Below are 17,694 nucleotides of genomic sequence, written 5' to 3'. Positions count from 1 at the left end.
TTTCAAGATGTTATTTCTTGTGACCCCATTGCTTAATACTTTGTTGTTGATCTTGGTGTCTTGGTTGGTTGTCTGTCATCGTGCTTGTCCTTCCATTCCCGTTTGTCCATCTTGTTTGTTCGTAGGCCACTCCCGTTTGGTCCCGCCGTGTTTTCGTTAGCTGCAATCCCGCGACCATCCCTGTCATGGTTACAACAGTAACTGATGTAGTTCCACACTTTTGACCAATGAACAAAACATGAACTTTTGAAATACTGTGTGAGCTTTGTGTCTAGACTCAAGACATCCTAATAAATATAACTCAATATGTCATTCTCAATAGAAATAAGTTGTTGGATATGAAGAATATCATTGGGCACTCCCAAAGAGAGGATCATTAGTGCATACATGTTTATAAATGATCTGATGGGTAATGTCAGAAACTGCATAAGGCTGTTACATAGTAATATTGCTTTGTGTAGAATTATTCACAGATAATAGACAGAAATCACTTACCAAAATTTGATGTAAGTAATATTTATCTTTTTCAAATTAACAGTTCAGTCTCAGAATCGATACTAGAAACAAGAATGATCTTCATAATGATTTAAAGTTAATTACCAAGGTCAAGAAAGGTCCCCATAGTTCAGGAACAACTCATTTTCAACAACTTTCCTATGGGCATAAAACGTTTAGCTACCAATAAAGTTCAGTATAACCTGCCTAATATAACAGATTGTAGAAATTCTTCCTAACGACCCAGAACCTCAAACCCCTCACATGGTTCAGATTCATTGATAACATCTTTGTCATCTGGATTGAGGATAAGGACAGCCTATGCACATTCCTGAAAAACCTCAACACCTTATCCTCCATCTGCTTCACCTGGTCCTCCTCTACCCAAAAAGCCACCTTCCTTGATGTTGACCTCTAGCTCAAAGATGGCTACATCAGTACCTCTGTCCATATCAAACCCACCAACCACCAACAGTACCTCCATTTTGACAGCTGCCGCCCATTGCATACCAAGACGTCTCTTCCGTACAGCCTAGCCACCATGGCTGTCACATCTGTAGTGATAAGCAGTCCCTCTCAAAATATACCAAGGGTCACACTGAGGACTTCACGGACCATAATTACCCTCCCAACCTCATACAGAAACAGATCTCTTGTGCCTTATCTCTCCAGTAACCCATTACCACTCAATATCCCACCATCCAGACGCAGAGGGCATACCTCTCACGTCTCAGTACCACCCAGGAGTGGAGCAACTGAATCATACTCTCTGTCAGTGTTTCAACTACCTCTCATCATGCCCTGAAATGAGGAATGTCCTACTCACTGTCTTTCCTGCTCCTCCCACAATGCTATTCAGCTGGATACCAGACTTACACAATATACTCGTCCATACTTGCACAACCTCTACTCCCAGTGGCTTGGCTCATGGCTCATGGCTCATATCCTTGTAATAGACTTAAACGCAAGACCTCTCCCATACATTCTTCCACCACCACCACCACCACCACCACCTCCACCTATTCCAGTCCAGTCACAAGCATCCCTATCCCAACAAATGCAGGGCTACCTGTGACACCAGTCATGTGATCTATAAGCTAAGCTGCAACCACTGTGCTGCATTGTGCATGGGCATGACAACCAACAACTTGTCAGCCTGCACTAATGACCGCTGACAAATTGTGGCCAAGAAACAGCTGAACCACCCAGTTGCTGATCACGCTGCGTGCCAAAACATTTTTCATTTCAACAACTGCTTCATAGCCTGTGCCATCTGGATCCTTCCTTCCAACATCAGCTTTTCTGAACTGCAGAGGTGGGAACTCTCCCTGCAATACATCCTACATTCCCGTATTCCTTCTGGCCTTAACCTACATTAGTCATTGTCCTGTACCCACCTATCCCTTTCCCTGTTTCCATTTCAGCACTACACAGCCTTCTGTTCCACCTATGCAGTCACAGTCTTTTTACTTCTCTCATTTCCTGCCCCTCTCCCTCCATTTGAGGCCCTCAGTCTGAGCACTTGACTGTACCTAGCTTCCCTACACTTTCTGCAGCTCAACCTGTATGCCCACACAGGCAGTGCTTTGCCATTCCCTGTCCCTACCCTGTTATCTCGCCCCCACCCGTGTGTGTGTGTGTGTGTGTGTGTGTGTGTGTGTGTGTGTGTGTGTGTGTGTGTGTGTGGGTGTGTGTGTTTTCTTGTTAGCAGTTTTTTTTGTTGTGCCTGTCTGTGACTCAGGTTTGTTAATTTAATTTGTCTTACACACACTGTTTTCTAAGAACATGCTAAAAACCTCGGCTGGTATCATAACTACCTAGTTACATGATAGAGGTAGTCAGCATATAATGTGTGTAACTGCCGATGATAATGTGCTTCATATTCAAAGGTTATGATTGAGATGTTAACATCATAGATTACCTAATTTCATTTCCAATTTGTATCATCTGTGTTAACAGAATATTTACATGTATTGCAACAAGTTTGACACTACAGTAAACTCTCAATTATCTGTGGGAGATTATCTGCTTCACAGATTTTCCATGGCCTATTACCCCACTTTTTTCCTGTTGAAAAGTTTTCTTTTACCCTGAGTGGTTGCAGGTGAGTGATCATCTTACATTGCAACATGAGTGTAGTAAACAATGAGCTGCCTGAACACTGCAAGTGCTGCACTTTGATTGTTAGGTAAGATAGCCATTGGTTTCCATTAGTGCCAAACAATGTCTGAAAGTGAATGTGTGTCCTGTTAATGATACAGCAGAAACTGGCAGTAATACATGAACTCAAAGAAAGCAGAATTAGTACACAAAATCTGGCATTGATTTCCTATGTGAGTGAAACTATAATCCATGATATTCAGAAAAACAAAGACAAAATAATGCAGTTTGATAACAGTCTGACTTTTAAAAGGTTAATCAAATTGGAAAATTATGAAAATGTGTGCTTACACTGAAGTGCTTGAAGCTATGCTGGAATGGTTACAACAGAAACAAGCAGAGGGCATACAAGTATCTGGCCCAATATTTGCCAAACAGGCCCAGTTGTTCTTCAAAACCTTGAGGAACAAAGTAGATTTTAATGCATCTTCTGGCTAGTTCAGAAGATTTAAACAGCGTCATGGTATCCAGAGATTGCCATCTGAAGAGAAAAGTTAAGTAGGGATAATAAGGTTGCCTTTGAATTTTGTTATGATTTCCAGGGGTTTATTTCATGGGTAAATTTGATGCTGGAGCAAATATACAATGCAACAAAACTCGGCTGTTTTGGAAGTGCTGACCATCAACCACTTTAGCTTTTGAGACAGAGTGTAGCACACCTACATCTACATTACATTCACATATGGAGTGAAGGGAGCATGATAATTTGAGTGCCTCTGTGCATGCAGTAATTATTCTAAACTTATCCTCAAGATCCCTAAGTGATTGATATCTAGGGGGTTGTAGTATATTCCTAGAGTAATCATTTACAGCTGTTTCTTGAAACTTTGTTAATAGACTTCCTGGGGATAGTTTATGTCTATCTGCAAGACTTCCAGTTCAGTTACTTAAGCATTTCTGTGACACTCTCCCATGGATTAAACAAACATGTGACCATTTGCACTGCCCTTCTCTGTACATTCTCAATATCCTCTGTTAGTCCTCTTTGGTATGGGTCCCACACACTTGACCAATATTCTAGAACAAGTCACACAAGTGATTTGTAAGCAATCTCCTTTATAGACTGATTGCACTTTCCCCAGTATTCTCCCAACAAACCAAAGTTTACCACCTGCTTTACCCATGACTGAACCTATATTATCATTCCATTTCATTTTCCTATGAAGTGTAACATACAGGTATTTGTAGAATTGGCCAATTCCACCAGTGCATTGATATTATAGTCATAGGATACTACATATTTTCATTTTGTGAGGTGCAAAATTTTCCATTTCTTAACATTTGAAGCAAGTTGCCAATTTCTGCACCATGTTAAAACTTATCGAGGTCTGAATGAATATTTATGCAGCTTCTTTCACTTCACTGAAGATAAATGCATCATTTGTGAAAACCCTGATTTTACTACTAACATTGTCTCCCAGGCCATTAGTATGCAACATGAACAGCAAGGGTCCCAACAAATTTCCCTGGGCCACACCCAAAGTTACTTCTACGTCTGAAAATAACTCTCCATCCAAGATAACATTCTGTGTCCTCCCTACCAAAAAGTCCTCAATCCAGTCACAAATTTCACTTGATACCCAGTATGATCTTACTTTTGATAATAAGCATAGGTGTGGCACTGAGTCAAATGATTTTTGAGAATCAAGAAATACTGCATCTACCTGGATGCATTGATCCAAAGCTTTAATTAGTGCATGTGAGAAAAGAGCTCCTGGTTATAAATCTAGAAAGAAAAGAATAACCTTGTTAATGGTATGGGACCACATAAAGTTAAGTTGGTTTAATAGGTGAAGTTAAAAACTTGTGCTGGTTCAAAGGAAATGAAATACATAATTTACCTGTCTATTTGTTGCACAACAATGGGCCATTGATGGTCTGCTTAATATTTCAAACATGGTTCCATATTTTATTTGTGCCACAGGTGCAAGGATTAAGTCAGGTGATGCTGAGGGAATTAGATTAGGAAATGAGAAACTTAAAGTAGTAAAGGAGTTTTGCTATTTGGCGAGCAAAATAACTGACAATGGTCGAAGTAGAGAGGATATAAAATGTAGACTGGCAATGGCAAGGAAAGCGTTTCTGAAGAAGAGAAATTTGTTAACATCGAATATAGATTTAAGTGTCAGGAAGTCATTTCTGAAAGTATTTGTATGGAGTGTGGCCATGCATGGAAGTGAAACATGGACGATAACTAGTTTGGACAAGAAGAGAATAGAAGCTTTTGAAATGTGGTGCTACAGAAGAATGCTGAAGATTAGATGAGTAGATCACATAACTAATGAGGAGGTATTGAATAGGATTGGGGAGAAGAGAAGTTTGTGGCACAACTTGACTAGAAGAAGGGATCGGTTGGTAGGACATGTCCTGAGGCATCAAGGGATCACCAAATTAGTATTGGAGGGCAGCATGGAGGGTAAAAATCGTAGAGGGAGACCAAGAGATGAATACACTAAGCAGATTCAAAAGGATGTAGGTTGCAGTAGGTACTGGGAGATGAAGAAGCTTGCACAGGACAGAGTAGCATGGAGAGCTGCATCAAACCAGTCTCAGGACTGACGTCCACAACAACAACAGGTGCAAGGATATTTAATGTTGTAGGGTCTACTCACAAGGGCTGTATTGTTGCTGGACAATGCACCATTGCATCTGAATGACAATGTTCTGAAATCGGATGGATGATGTTTGTATAATACTTACCCCCTAATGTGATAACTTAATCCAGCCAATGGATCAACATGCCACTGCTGCCATGAATAAAATTTATAGAGGAAGTTTGCTACAACAAATTATTGATAAGGACAGCAATCCTCCAACACTTTGGAAACAAATAACTATACTAGATACAATTTATAAAGCATTGAAGGAAAAGATAAAACAATCATAGCCAAGACATGAAAAAACGATACTCCTAAAATTGATGAAATTAGTAATTCTAATGATGATGAAGATGCTCATTAGCAATGTTAGCAGGTGTTTTGAAAAGTACTCCACGATATGCAAATAATGACAAGGAAAATATTTTTGAATGGTTTGACGTTGACTGCACAGAGCCAGCTCATGAGCTGTTGAGTGACAGTACTATTGTTCAGTGAGTACAAAGGAAACCCAAGGAGGTGAATGACAGTGACAAAGACAAGAACATTTCACTAATTCCAAAAACAGTAATCAGTCATGCACCAGCACATCAATGGGCCAAAGGGTTAATGAAATACCTGGAACAGCAAGAAAATGCTTGCATTTCTAAGATGGGGATGCATAAAATTTGAATTATTGAGGTGGTGCAATGCTGTTTCGAAGGAAAAAAATTATATAATTTATCTGTCCATTATTTGCACCACAATGAGGCCTGGATGGACTGCATAATATTTTGAACATGGTTCCATAATTGATTTGTGCCACATGGACACATGTCATGGACTCGCATTCGGGAGGACGACATTCAAATCCACATACGGCAATCCTGATTCAGGTTTTCCATGATTTCCCTAAATCATTTCACGCAAATGTGATTTCCTTCCCTAATCTGATGGGAATGATGACCTTGCATTTTGGTCCCCTCCCCCAAATCAATGAACCAACCAGTCACAACATTTGTAGTGTGATATGCAAAAGACAAGCTGCTTTACTGAGCCAGAAATAAAGCCAAGACTATTTTTTTCAAAGTAGTGAAGTGTAATGTAATGTGAAATTGGACTGTACTGTATTATTTTAAGTTCAGTATTTTCACACAGTATATTATGATTAAAGTATTATTATTATAAACAATAGTTAATTAATTTTAATTATGATATTATAATTAATTTTTGTTTTTGAACAACACTAATATTTTACTGTGCCCTTTAATTGTGGATTATCCATAGAATTTGACTATCTATGCTATTCAAGGCCCCAATTATTGTGTATAATCAAGAGTTTACTGTACTTTGTAATGAAAATATGTTTATGATTTGAGACAGTCGGAGGTGTGCTTGCTTGTGTGTATGTGTGTGTATTTTATTTTCAGAAGATGATGGCTGAAAGCTAAATGTGTAACAGTTTTTTCCTTGTGCCTGTCTGCAACTTAATGTGTCATCTTTACAGTGAATAGCAATAATCGTTTCCATAATTGTTGATATGTTTAATGTATATAATATACAGGACTTTTCATGCTTCAATAAAATTATAATTTAGTAAACAGTTTCCTTGTAACAATTTTATAAGCATAGTATGCATCGATTTATGTCCATTGTTCATTCTGACAGACACAAGCAATTCCAGCACGACAGTGTGACACCCTACATGTCCAGAATTGCTACAGAGTGGCTCCAGACATGAACATTATTGAGCATATCTGGGATGCCTTGCAACATGCTGTTCAGAAGAGATCTCCTCTCTGTTGTACTCTTGCACATTTATGGACAGCCCTGCAGGATTCATGGTGTCAGTTCCTCCAGCACTACGTCAGACATTAGTCAAGTCCATGCCATATCATGTCCTGGCACTTCTGCATGCTCCCTGGGGCCCTATAGGATATTAGGCTCTTCAGTGTATAAACAAGAGTGTGGTAGAATTTGCGTGTTCTTCAAAAGGGGCTTGCATGAGATTTTAGAAGTAACATTACCCACGTCACTGTAATATGTTTTAGGAAAATAAAGCAGCTTCTGCTGGCAGATGAGTTGCCGCAAAATGTGTACTTAAAGTGATCCCACCATTGCAATTTTTTTTTTTTTTTTTTTTTTTTTTTTTTTTTTTTTTTTTTTTTTTCCGGTGAAGCTTATATGCCTCTCAGTTTAGATTTTTTTGGATCCACATTCCAACAAATTTTGTGTTGTTTACAGTTCACAATTGTTTACTGGATAGCACTATGGTAGAGCTTCAGTGGCATATACTATTTGCAGTATATAAATGTATAGTTACTATCTCTTCTGCACATTTGATAAGACTGTTTCTGGACAACCAGTGTTTTGTGACATAGCTAATTTGATTTCATTTTCCACTTCGCTTATGGTCTGAACTCTTATCAGAATTTTTGTGCAGTACTATGACAAAAATGTCTTGTAGTATACACCCCATACAGTATAAACATATGGAAAGTGAAATTGCCAATTAAAGTATGCCTTGTAAATGTGGTGCTGTGCAGTATACAAATATTAAAAATATATTGACATCAGCTGCCCAATAGAGTATATATTTTTTATAGTATTATCAGAATGGTATCAAACACAGGCCAGTATTCAACAGCATCTGCATTACAGTAAACAAAATATGACATATTTTCAAAAGCTTTTGGAATAGTTTTTCATGTTATCATTCCCCTTTTCGTTTTTACAGGTGCAGCTAGTGTAGCCAGAGGTCTCACCGGATACATTGACTCATTAGTAAATAATGCCATTTCAAATGCTTCCAGACAAGCCATGCCAATTGATGTTGACTTTTTATCTGATTATCCAGATTTTTTGGCATTTGGAATAACTTTTCTCCTCACAAGTAAGATTTTTGTTTGTGTGTTTAATGCTGATGACCACATTTAGTTAAAATGCCTTAATGAACTTGACATTTAAATGAGTCAAAATGAAAATTACTATCTTGTAGTTCATATAGAGTGATGCAATCATAGGATAACTGGAACTCTAGACATTTTACGCAGTTTACAGATAGCAAGAAGTGAATGTAGTTATTCTTTGAATTCTGTTATATGAAGATGAAAGGCAAATGGAAGTGAAACTGTGAGTTTTATAAATTACATTAAGCTTTCTAGATTATTTATTTCTTCAGAAATTTGATGTATTTCAATTGACTAGACACAGAGGTGTGTGTTTTGGTGTCTGTGTGGTTGTAAGTGTGAATATGTGTCAGAAAAAGAGCTCATACTCAAAAGATAGTGTGAATGCCAATAGGTGATGGATGATAATTGCTTAGTGGCATCTGAATTCATTGGGGACACAAACAGGAAACTTGCATGTGCAGAAAAGCACTTATGTTTAGATGAAAGTGAGCTCTTTTTAGTGCCCTTCTGCCGGGAGCCAAATAGAGACTTTTTTCTGCATGTGAACCATGGACAATGCACCGCATCAGAGTTTACTATTTCTCCTGTTTCAATTTAAAGGCAACCAGTGAAGGATTCCATGCAGTACTTCACTGAAAGCTCGCACCCCTGTTGATTAGAGTATGTGTCATACAGATATCTAAGGCTCTTTGAATACCACAATACCAGAATGAAAGAATGGAGAGTCCAAGAGGAATGTAACAATATTATTGTTACATTGAGGAGGTCCTGGACATGCGGAATTCTCACTGCGATGGAGCACTTCCTTTCACGCCGATCACCTGCCACCCTACCTAAAACCTCTTTCCTCATTACCCTAGCCAGCTTCATCCTGACTCACAACTTCTTCACTTTCGAAGGCCAGACATACCAACAATTAAAGGGAACAGCCATGGGTACAAGGATGGCCCCCTCGTACGCCAACCTATTCATGGGTCGCTTAGAGGAAGCTTTCTTGGTTACCCAGGCCTGCCAACCCAAAAGTTTGGTACAGATTTATTGATGACATCTTCATGATCTGGACTCACAGTGAAGAAGAACTCCAGAATTTCCTCTCCAACCTCAACTCCTTTGGTTCCATCACACTCACCTGGTCCTACTCCAAGTCCCATACTACTTTCCTTGATGTTGACCTCCATCTGTCCAATGGCCAGCTTCACACATCCGTCCACATCAAACCCACCAACAAGCAACAGTACCTCCACTATGACAACTGCCACCCATTCCATATCAAACGGTCCCTTCCCTACAGCCTAGGTCTTCATGGAAAACAAATCTACTCCAGTCCTGAATCCCTGAACCATAACACCAACAACCTGAAAACAGCTTTCGCATCCTGCAACTACCCTCCCGACCTGGTACAGAAGCAAATAACCAGAGCCACTTCCTCATCCCCTCGAACCCAGAACCTCCCACAAAGGAACCCCAAAAGTGCCCCACTTGTGACAGGATACTTTCCGGGACTGGTCAAACTCTGAATGTGGCTCTCCAGCAGGGATACGAATTCCTCAAATCCTGCCCTGAAATGAGATCCATCCTTCATGAAATCCTTCCCACTCCACCAAGAGTGTCTTTCCACCGTCCACCTAACCTTCGTAACCTCTTGGTTCAACCCCATGAAATCCCCAAACCACCTTCCCTGCCCTCTGGCTCCTACCCTTGTAACCGCCCCCAGTGTAAAACCTGTCCCATGCACCCTCCCACCACCACCACCACCACCACCACCACCACCACCACCACCTACTCCAGTCCTGTAACCTGGAAGGTGTACACGATCAAAGGCAAAGCAACGTGTGAAAGCACCCACGTGATTTACCAACTGACCTGCCTACACTGTGAAGCTTTCTATGTGGGAATGACCAGCAACAAACTGTCCATTCGCATGAATGGACACAGGCAGACAGTGTTTGTTGGCAATGAGGATCACCCGGTGACTAAACGTGCCCTGGTGCATGGCCAGCACATCTTGGCACAGTGTTACACCGTCTGGGTTATCTGGATACTTCCCACTAACACCAACCTATCAGAACTCCGGAGATGGGAACTTGCCCTTCAATATATCCTCTCTTCCCGTTACCCCCCAGGCCTCAACCTCCGCTAATTTCAAGTTGCCGCCACTCATACCTCACCTGTCATTCAACAACATCTTTGCCTCTGTACTTCCGCCTCGACTGACATCTGTGCCCAAACTCTTTGCCTTTACATATGTCCTCTTGTGTCTGTATATGTGCGGATGGATATGTGTGTGTGTGAGAGTGTATACCTGTCCTTTTTTCCCCCTAAGGTAAGTCTTTCCGCTCCCGAGGTTGGAGTGACTCCTTACCCTCTCCCTTAAAACCCATATCCTTTTGTCTTTCCCTCTCCTTCCCTCTTTCCTGATGAAGCAACCATGGGTTGCAAAAGCTTGAATTTTGTGTATGTGTTCGTGTTTGCTAGTGTCTCTATCAACATACCAACGCTTTCGTTTGGTAAGTTACATCATCTTTGTTTTTAGATATATTTTTCCCATGTGGAATGTTCCCCTCTATTATGTTTATCAAAATAAGTATTCTATTAGTACACTGTTCTCAGATGTTGCAGCTTGTATGGAAAGCTTTTTGGATCTGAGACCACATGTGCTCTATGTACTAGGAAGCACAAGACACTACCTCACTTGACAGGATGATAGTTTTTGTACTGCAAATATAATTATTTGTGAATAAGTTTGCAGTAGACACTGCATCCCATCATTCTAACCATGTCATCCAAAAATGGCAAGCTATCATCTTTTTCTACTTGCACCATGAACTGAATATATGGGTAGGGCAAGTTCAAATGCTGGAGAAATATAGGTGTTGTTTCTACTCCAAGGAGCCAAACAACAAATGTTTTGTCATCATATTGCCAGAAACAGGAAGGCTTGGGAGTTTGCTGACCATATTGTATTTTCCTCAAAGTCTTCCATAAAATAGTTGGGCCTCTAAGGGAGACAGTAGAATTCTCATAGTGTGACCCTTTTTCTCAAACTTAGTGCTAATAAGTTCTAAGGAGGCCCATAGAGGCATTTCTGCAACTAAGTATATGACATCAAAGCACCCCAAAAATCCAGTCTTTGTAATTTAAGCATCTTTATGTAACCTATGAAGTCCTCTCAATTCCATAAATGATGGTCACATTTACCTATGAGTAGTCCCAACAGTGAAGTAAGATGATTAACTAAAAGAAAGGTGGTAAGCACTCCAATGGCACTTGCAGTGGGGTGACAGGGGACCCATCCATGTGAATCTCTGGTAGGTCATACAGTCTTGGGTGAAATGTAGCCTGTTGGCTTTCACTGTCTCTGCTTTGTTATTGCTCACATAACAACTAATATATGAGACAAAATATGTTGCTACGGAAAGAGCCCTGAAATACTTTTTAGGGATGCTGTGCTGTGTCTTTGGATCATTAATTTTCAACAAAACAAAATATATTATGTTCTTATTATTCTGGATCTGGCCTTCTATAAAAGGAACATTGTTTCATTACTGTAACTCGCTATAAAGTTCAACATACCTTCCTTACTTTACAGTTACTGAAAAGGTTACTGAAAATTATTTTGTTGTCAATACTGATGTTACAGTACACAAAGTTTGTTCAACATCAAAATTTTGCAGTGGATTTTTGTTAACAGTAAAACACCAATAAGTACCACGACTAACACAAGAACATGAGACTATTATCAAAGAAAAAATATTTTTACTATAATGTTCGCCAGATCAGAACTATGCACAGCAAGATTTCTTTTATGTCGTGAAGGTAAATAATCTTTTTGCACTGTTAACAATATATCATCTACAGCCTGCGCCCACTTGTAAAACACATCATAAAATCTGCTGCTCTGCCCTGCAATTCCAAAAGCTGAAAGAAATAATTTTAGTTCACTATTACCTGTCCGCTTCTTTGCAGTATGATTGGTTTCATTTAACGCAGTTTGAATGCACCGCGGCAGCAGCTCATTCATTCGTAGTGCAGCTCTGCACCATGAATAATATTTAAATTGCTGAAAGTGTCTTAAAGGATGGGATAAAATACTAGGCAAGCTTATTACAAATCATAATGCAAGTTTTCACTAAGTAACTCTATTCAAAACATTTAGACAGATTAAATTCTTACACACCTTTACAAATCGATGCCTAATGGCCTCCTTCTCTCAATCTTGACAGAAGAATGCTACACAAGCATACAATATAGCATCACAGGCTCTTCCTACTCATGTAACTCCAAAAATATGAGAGAGACATTAATGCTCGGTCACTACTATTTATACTCGGTTCATCTTTGTTTGATATTTAATAAGTACCATCTGTGGTGGTTTCAGTACTCATCGACACAGATATTACCTTTAAAAAAAAATTGGTACATAATTCTATACATGTATAAAACATGACACATAATGGTTTCTCTTTATTACATAAAGTTCACGCAATCATTGTCCATGCAATTACAATCATCCAGTTCAATTATTCTTTTCTTTTTTTATCACAAATAATAAGTGTTTTGTCAGGAGACATTATATGGCACAGGCCCTTGGTGAAGATGAAGGTTGCTGAAGTAGAACTCATCTGGTGGAGCTCTAGAGATTTTCTCTGTTCCTCGTCAGTAGGATCATCTCTTAGCTTGTGATGTGCAGAGCCATCAAGCAATGCATTTATATTGCTGTTTCAGTTCATGAGAGAAGGGTGGTAATGTTCCCCTTGTCAGCAGGTAAAATTATGTCATTTTCTGTTGTCAAATCTCACAGAGCTTTGTTTTCTGACGAATTAATATTGAACTTTTTAGACAAAGCCCAGGTTAAAATTTCTTCTACAGCTTCACTGGGAAGTTTGATTCCCTGTTCTAGTCCAGCTAACATAGGTGTCAGTGAAAAGTTCATACCTTTCTCGAGAACCAAGATCCCTGCATTGATCAGAATTTCACCCTCGAGTTTAAACACAATACCTCATTGTGTTACATTTTCTTGTGTTTAAGCTTTGAGATAGGTGTATTTTGCCATTTAATGTACCTTTGCTAGCATCCAGGTAGATATATCTATCCACTACCAGTATAAAGCTGAGAGGTTCAGTGAGATTTTCAGATATGGTTATAGTAATTTCATGGGTACTATATGCAATTCCTTTCGCATATACTGTATGCACCCTCTGATAATGACTGCACTTGCTCACTGTTTAATTCTAACAGTGGCCACTTCCTTCTCTGTGCAATACATTGGTGACACGTTTATGGTTTGGTCCCACAGAATAGATACACTACCCATGTTTCTCCAACCTTGGACCTTACTCCAATGGAATATTCAGTTCACAATGCAAGTGAAAAAAGCTTCCTAAATCGTATCATTAAAAAAGAAAGTTGATTGAGTATTGGGATGCAGTGCCGATCACAATCCTACTTTTGCTTAGTTATTTTTGCACACCTAAAACTGACACACTGTATCATGTCTCCTATCAGGAGGTGTGCAGGACTATATTTAAACTGTCTGTTGTCTATTTTCACACTCCTGATCCTGAGTGCCAATGAATTATTAATCTCTTTGGCTCAAGTGAAACTACTGATAACAGGGGCCTAATATTTAAATCCCCAGAATAAGCACAATTTATTACTAAATTGATATTGTCACTAACTGAGCCTGGTATTTGCATCTGGATGTATACTAGAATCAATTACAATGAAATGAACGAACTTAGCTGCTTACAGGCGTTGACACACGTCAACGGGGACAGATGAAAATGTGTGCCCTGACCGGGACTCGAACCCGGGATCTCCTGCTTACACGGCAGATGCTCTGTCCATCTGAGCCACCGAGGACACAGAGGATAGGGCCACTGCAGGGATTTCTCTCTGGCACTCCTCCCGCGGAACCCACATTCTCAACGCATTGTCCCGCACTACATTCGTAGTGCCCCCGCCCATTAGACTCATTACTCGTGGCGCGTTGCCGATTCCTGTAAGAGTTCGGGCACTGTTTGTGCATTCGCACAGAAGAAGAAGATGGTCAAGTGGCCAGTGAGCCATAACTATATATTTACTAAGATGGTATCTGTTCTTTCGGACATGTCCGAAAGAACAGATACCATCTTAGTAAATATATACTAGAATCATTTCTTCTATATGTGAATCTAAAATTCAACTCCTCAGACTTTATGGCTCTTTACAGGAATAGATATTTTGCTACACTCCTAATTATTTTTCTGCATTAAATGCAACTGTTCTACATATTAAACTTCAAGACAGCAATCAAACAACAATACTTAACTTGGATACCTGTAAACTGCTGATATGAATGAAGAGAACTGGTGTTACATTTTAAATTTGTATTGACATTTTCATAATTCACTTTTTTTTATATATATATATATATATATATATATATATATATATATATATATATATATATAATATATATATATATATATACACACACACACACACACACACACACACACACACACACACACACACACTCCTGGAAATGGAAAAAAGAACACATTGACACCGGTGTGTCAGACCCACCATACTTGCTCCGGACACTGCGAGAGGGCTGTACAAGCAATGATCACACGCACGGCACAGCGGACACACCAGGAACCGCGGCGTTGGCCGTCGAATGGCGCTAGCTGCGCAGCATTTGTGCACCGCCGCCGTCAGTGTCAGCCAGTTTGCCGTGGCATACGGAGCTCCATCGCAGTCTTTAACACTGGTAGCATGCCGCGACAGCGTGGACGTGAACCGTATGTGCAGTTGACGGACTTTGAGCGAGGGCGTATAGTGGGCATGCGGGAGGCCGGGTGGACATACCGCCGAATTGCTCAACACGTGGGGCGTGAGGTCTCCACAGTACATCGATGTTGTCGCCAGTGGTCGGCGGAAGGTGCACGTGCCCGTCGACCTTGGACCGGACCGCAGCGACGCACGGATGCATGCCAAGACCGTAGGATCCTACACAGTGCCGTAGGGGACCGCACCGCCACTTCCCAGCAAATTAGGGACACTGTTGCTCCTGGGGTATTGGCGAGGACCATTCGCAACCGCCTCCATGAAGCTGGGCTACGGTCCCGCGCACCGTTAGGCCGTCTTCCGCTCACGCCCCAACATCGTGCAGCCCGCCTCCAGTGGTGTAGCGACAGGCGTGAATGGAGGGACGAATGGAGACGTGTCGTCTTCAGCGATGAGAGTCGCTTCTGCCTTGGTGTCAATGATGGTCGTATGCGTGTTTGGCGCCGTGCAGGTGAGCGCCACAATCAGGACTGCATACGACCGAGGCACACAGGGCCAACACCCGGCATCATGGTGTGGGGAGCAATCTCCTACACTGGCCGTACACCACTGGTGATCATCGAGGGGACACTGAATAGTGCACGGTACATCCAAACCGTCATCGAACCCATCGTTCTACCATTCCTAGACCGGCAAGGGAACTTGCTGTTCCAACAGGACAATGCACGTCCGCATGTATCCCGTGCCACCCAACGTGCTCTAGAAGGTGTAAGTCAACTACCCTGGCCAGCAAGATCTCCGGATCTGTCCCCCATTGAGCATGTTTGGGACTGGATGAAGTGTCGTCTCACGCGGTCTGCACGTCCAGCACGAACGCTGGTCCAACTGAGGCGCCAGGTGGAAATGGCATGGCAAGCCGTTCCACAGGACTACATCCAGCATCTCTACGATTGTCTCCATGGGAGAATAGCAGCCTGCATTGCTGCGAAAGGTGGATATACACTGTACTAGTGCCGACATTGTGCATGCTCTGTTGCCTGTGTCTATGTGCCTGTGGTTCTGTCAGTGTGATCATGTGATGTATCTGACCCCAGGAATGTGTCAATAAAGTTTCCCCTTCCTGGGACAATGAATTCACGGTGTTCTTATTTCAATTTCCAGGAGTGTGTGTGTATATATATATACCTTCCGTCTTTCCCTCTCCTTCCCTCTTTCCTGATGAGTCAACAGTTTGTTGCGAAAGCTTGAATTTTGTGTGTATGTTTGTGTTTGTTTGTTGTCTATCGACCTGCCAGCGCTTTCGTTCGGTAAGTCACCTCATCTTTGTTTTTATATATAATTTTTCCCATGTGGAATGTTTCCCTCTATTATATTGATATATATATTTTCCAGTCTGTGGTTAAATATATCAGTCATTAACAATTTACTTTAAAGTAGTCTGGCCTGGTGCAACATAGAGTATACATCAGTCCTCAGATTATGCAATGCTACTGTAGCACACAATAGAAAAGAATGCTGAACATTTACTTGCTAATGGAGCCAAATGTGAGACTGCACAGAATACAATAACTGGGAAATGGCAGTGGGGGATGATATCAAGTCAGTAGCAATGTTTCAACCCATCATAGCATACCTATATGTAGTGTAACCAAGATTGAAGTCCACCATATCCAGCTGTTAGATGTGACCCAGTAGGGTGGTAGTTAACAGCAAGTGATGATTCCATAGTTAGTCCTACAAATTACATTTATTGTAGCATCACCACAGAAAGTAAAGTGTCCCACAAGACAGTAATAACAGAAAGGATTATCCTTGATCACAGGTAGGAGTAACTCAAAGCCCAAATCTTTGTACATCTGTTCTTGTAATAGGCGGTTACAAGGACTTTGGCTGTTCATTATAAAATGAAAATTAAAACACCTGCAGTTGTCTCTTTTGCATTTAATTTATTTAAGCAAACACTTTCAGTGTTCCATTGTACCAGCTTCATGCTCCTTGACCAATGTAAAAAGTGGTTGTAAATAAATGTGAAAGAGATGGCTGCAGGTGTTTTAATGTTCATTTCAAAATCCAAATAGACATTGGTTCAGTAATCTCCGTAGTATCATACATAGTAACAATGAGACCCCTTGAAAGATATAAGGTAGCTGCTGTGACGGGGGGGGGGGGGGGGGGGGGGGGGGGGGGGGGGGGGAAACAGCAGAGCTAGTCCCTGATAACAGCTCTATAGTTGTTCTACATCTACATCTACCTGGATAATCTGCAAATCACATTTAAGTGCCTGGCAGAGGTTTCATCATACCACCTTCATAATTCTCTATTATTCCAATCTTGTATAGTGTACAGAAAGAACGAACACCTATATCTTTCCATACAAGCTCTGATTTCTCTTCTTTTATTGTGCTGATCATGTCTCCCTATGTAGGTTGATGTCATTAAAATATTTTCGCATGCCCACCCCAAATCCTGTATCATTTCAGTGACAGTCTTCCCCCCTATTTCATTATAATACAAAATGTGCTGACCTTCTTTGAGCTTTTTTGATGTACTCTGTCAATCCCATTTTTGTTGCTGCACACGCTGCCTATAAGTGATGGTGGTGGTTGCTGGTGGCACCTGACAGCATTATAACTGTAGACATGAAAACATTAGCACAACATTTATTACCCACTTGTGACATCGTCTGGTTGCACAGCACTGTATCTTGTCTCATTCAATTAGCTTTACAGTATTATTTATAAGGGACAATCAAATGAAAATGAGATAGATGGAAAAAAGGA

The 17,694-nt window shown here is 40.7% G+C and overlaps 1 protein-coding gene and 1 non-coding gene across 3 annotated transcripts in view; one reads left to right on the top strand and one right to left on the bottom strand.

Annotated features, from left to right (window-relative positions):
• Positions 1–17,694, top strand: part of LOC124605820 (high affinity cationic amino acid transporter 1-like) — a 180,389-nt gene that overhangs the window by 72,608 nt on the left and 90,087 nt on the right. For both annotated transcript variants that reach the window (XM_047137738.1, XM_047137736.1), the window contains exon 4: positions 7,969–8,124. In XM_047137738.1, the coding sequence (XP_046993694.1) occupies positions 7,969–8,124 (156 nt within the window). The remainder of the gene's footprint in view (positions 1–7,968; positions 8,125–17,694) is intronic.
• Trnat-ugu lies at positions 13,932–14,006 on the bottom strand. Its single transcript has one exon. It is a non-coding gene; the product is annotated as a tRNA-Thr (tRNA).

The sequence above is a fragment of the Schistocerca americana genome, chromosome 3 (genome assembly GCF_021461395.2).
Source record: "Schistocerca americana isolate TAMUIC-IGC-003095 chromosome 3, iqSchAmer2.1, whole genome shotgun sequence".
Lineage (NCBI taxonomy): Eukaryota > Metazoa > Arthropoda > Insecta > Orthoptera > Acrididae > Schistocerca > Schistocerca americana.
Note: the sequence above shows the minus strand (reverse complement) of the source record. Positions and strands in the feature narration are given on the sequence as shown.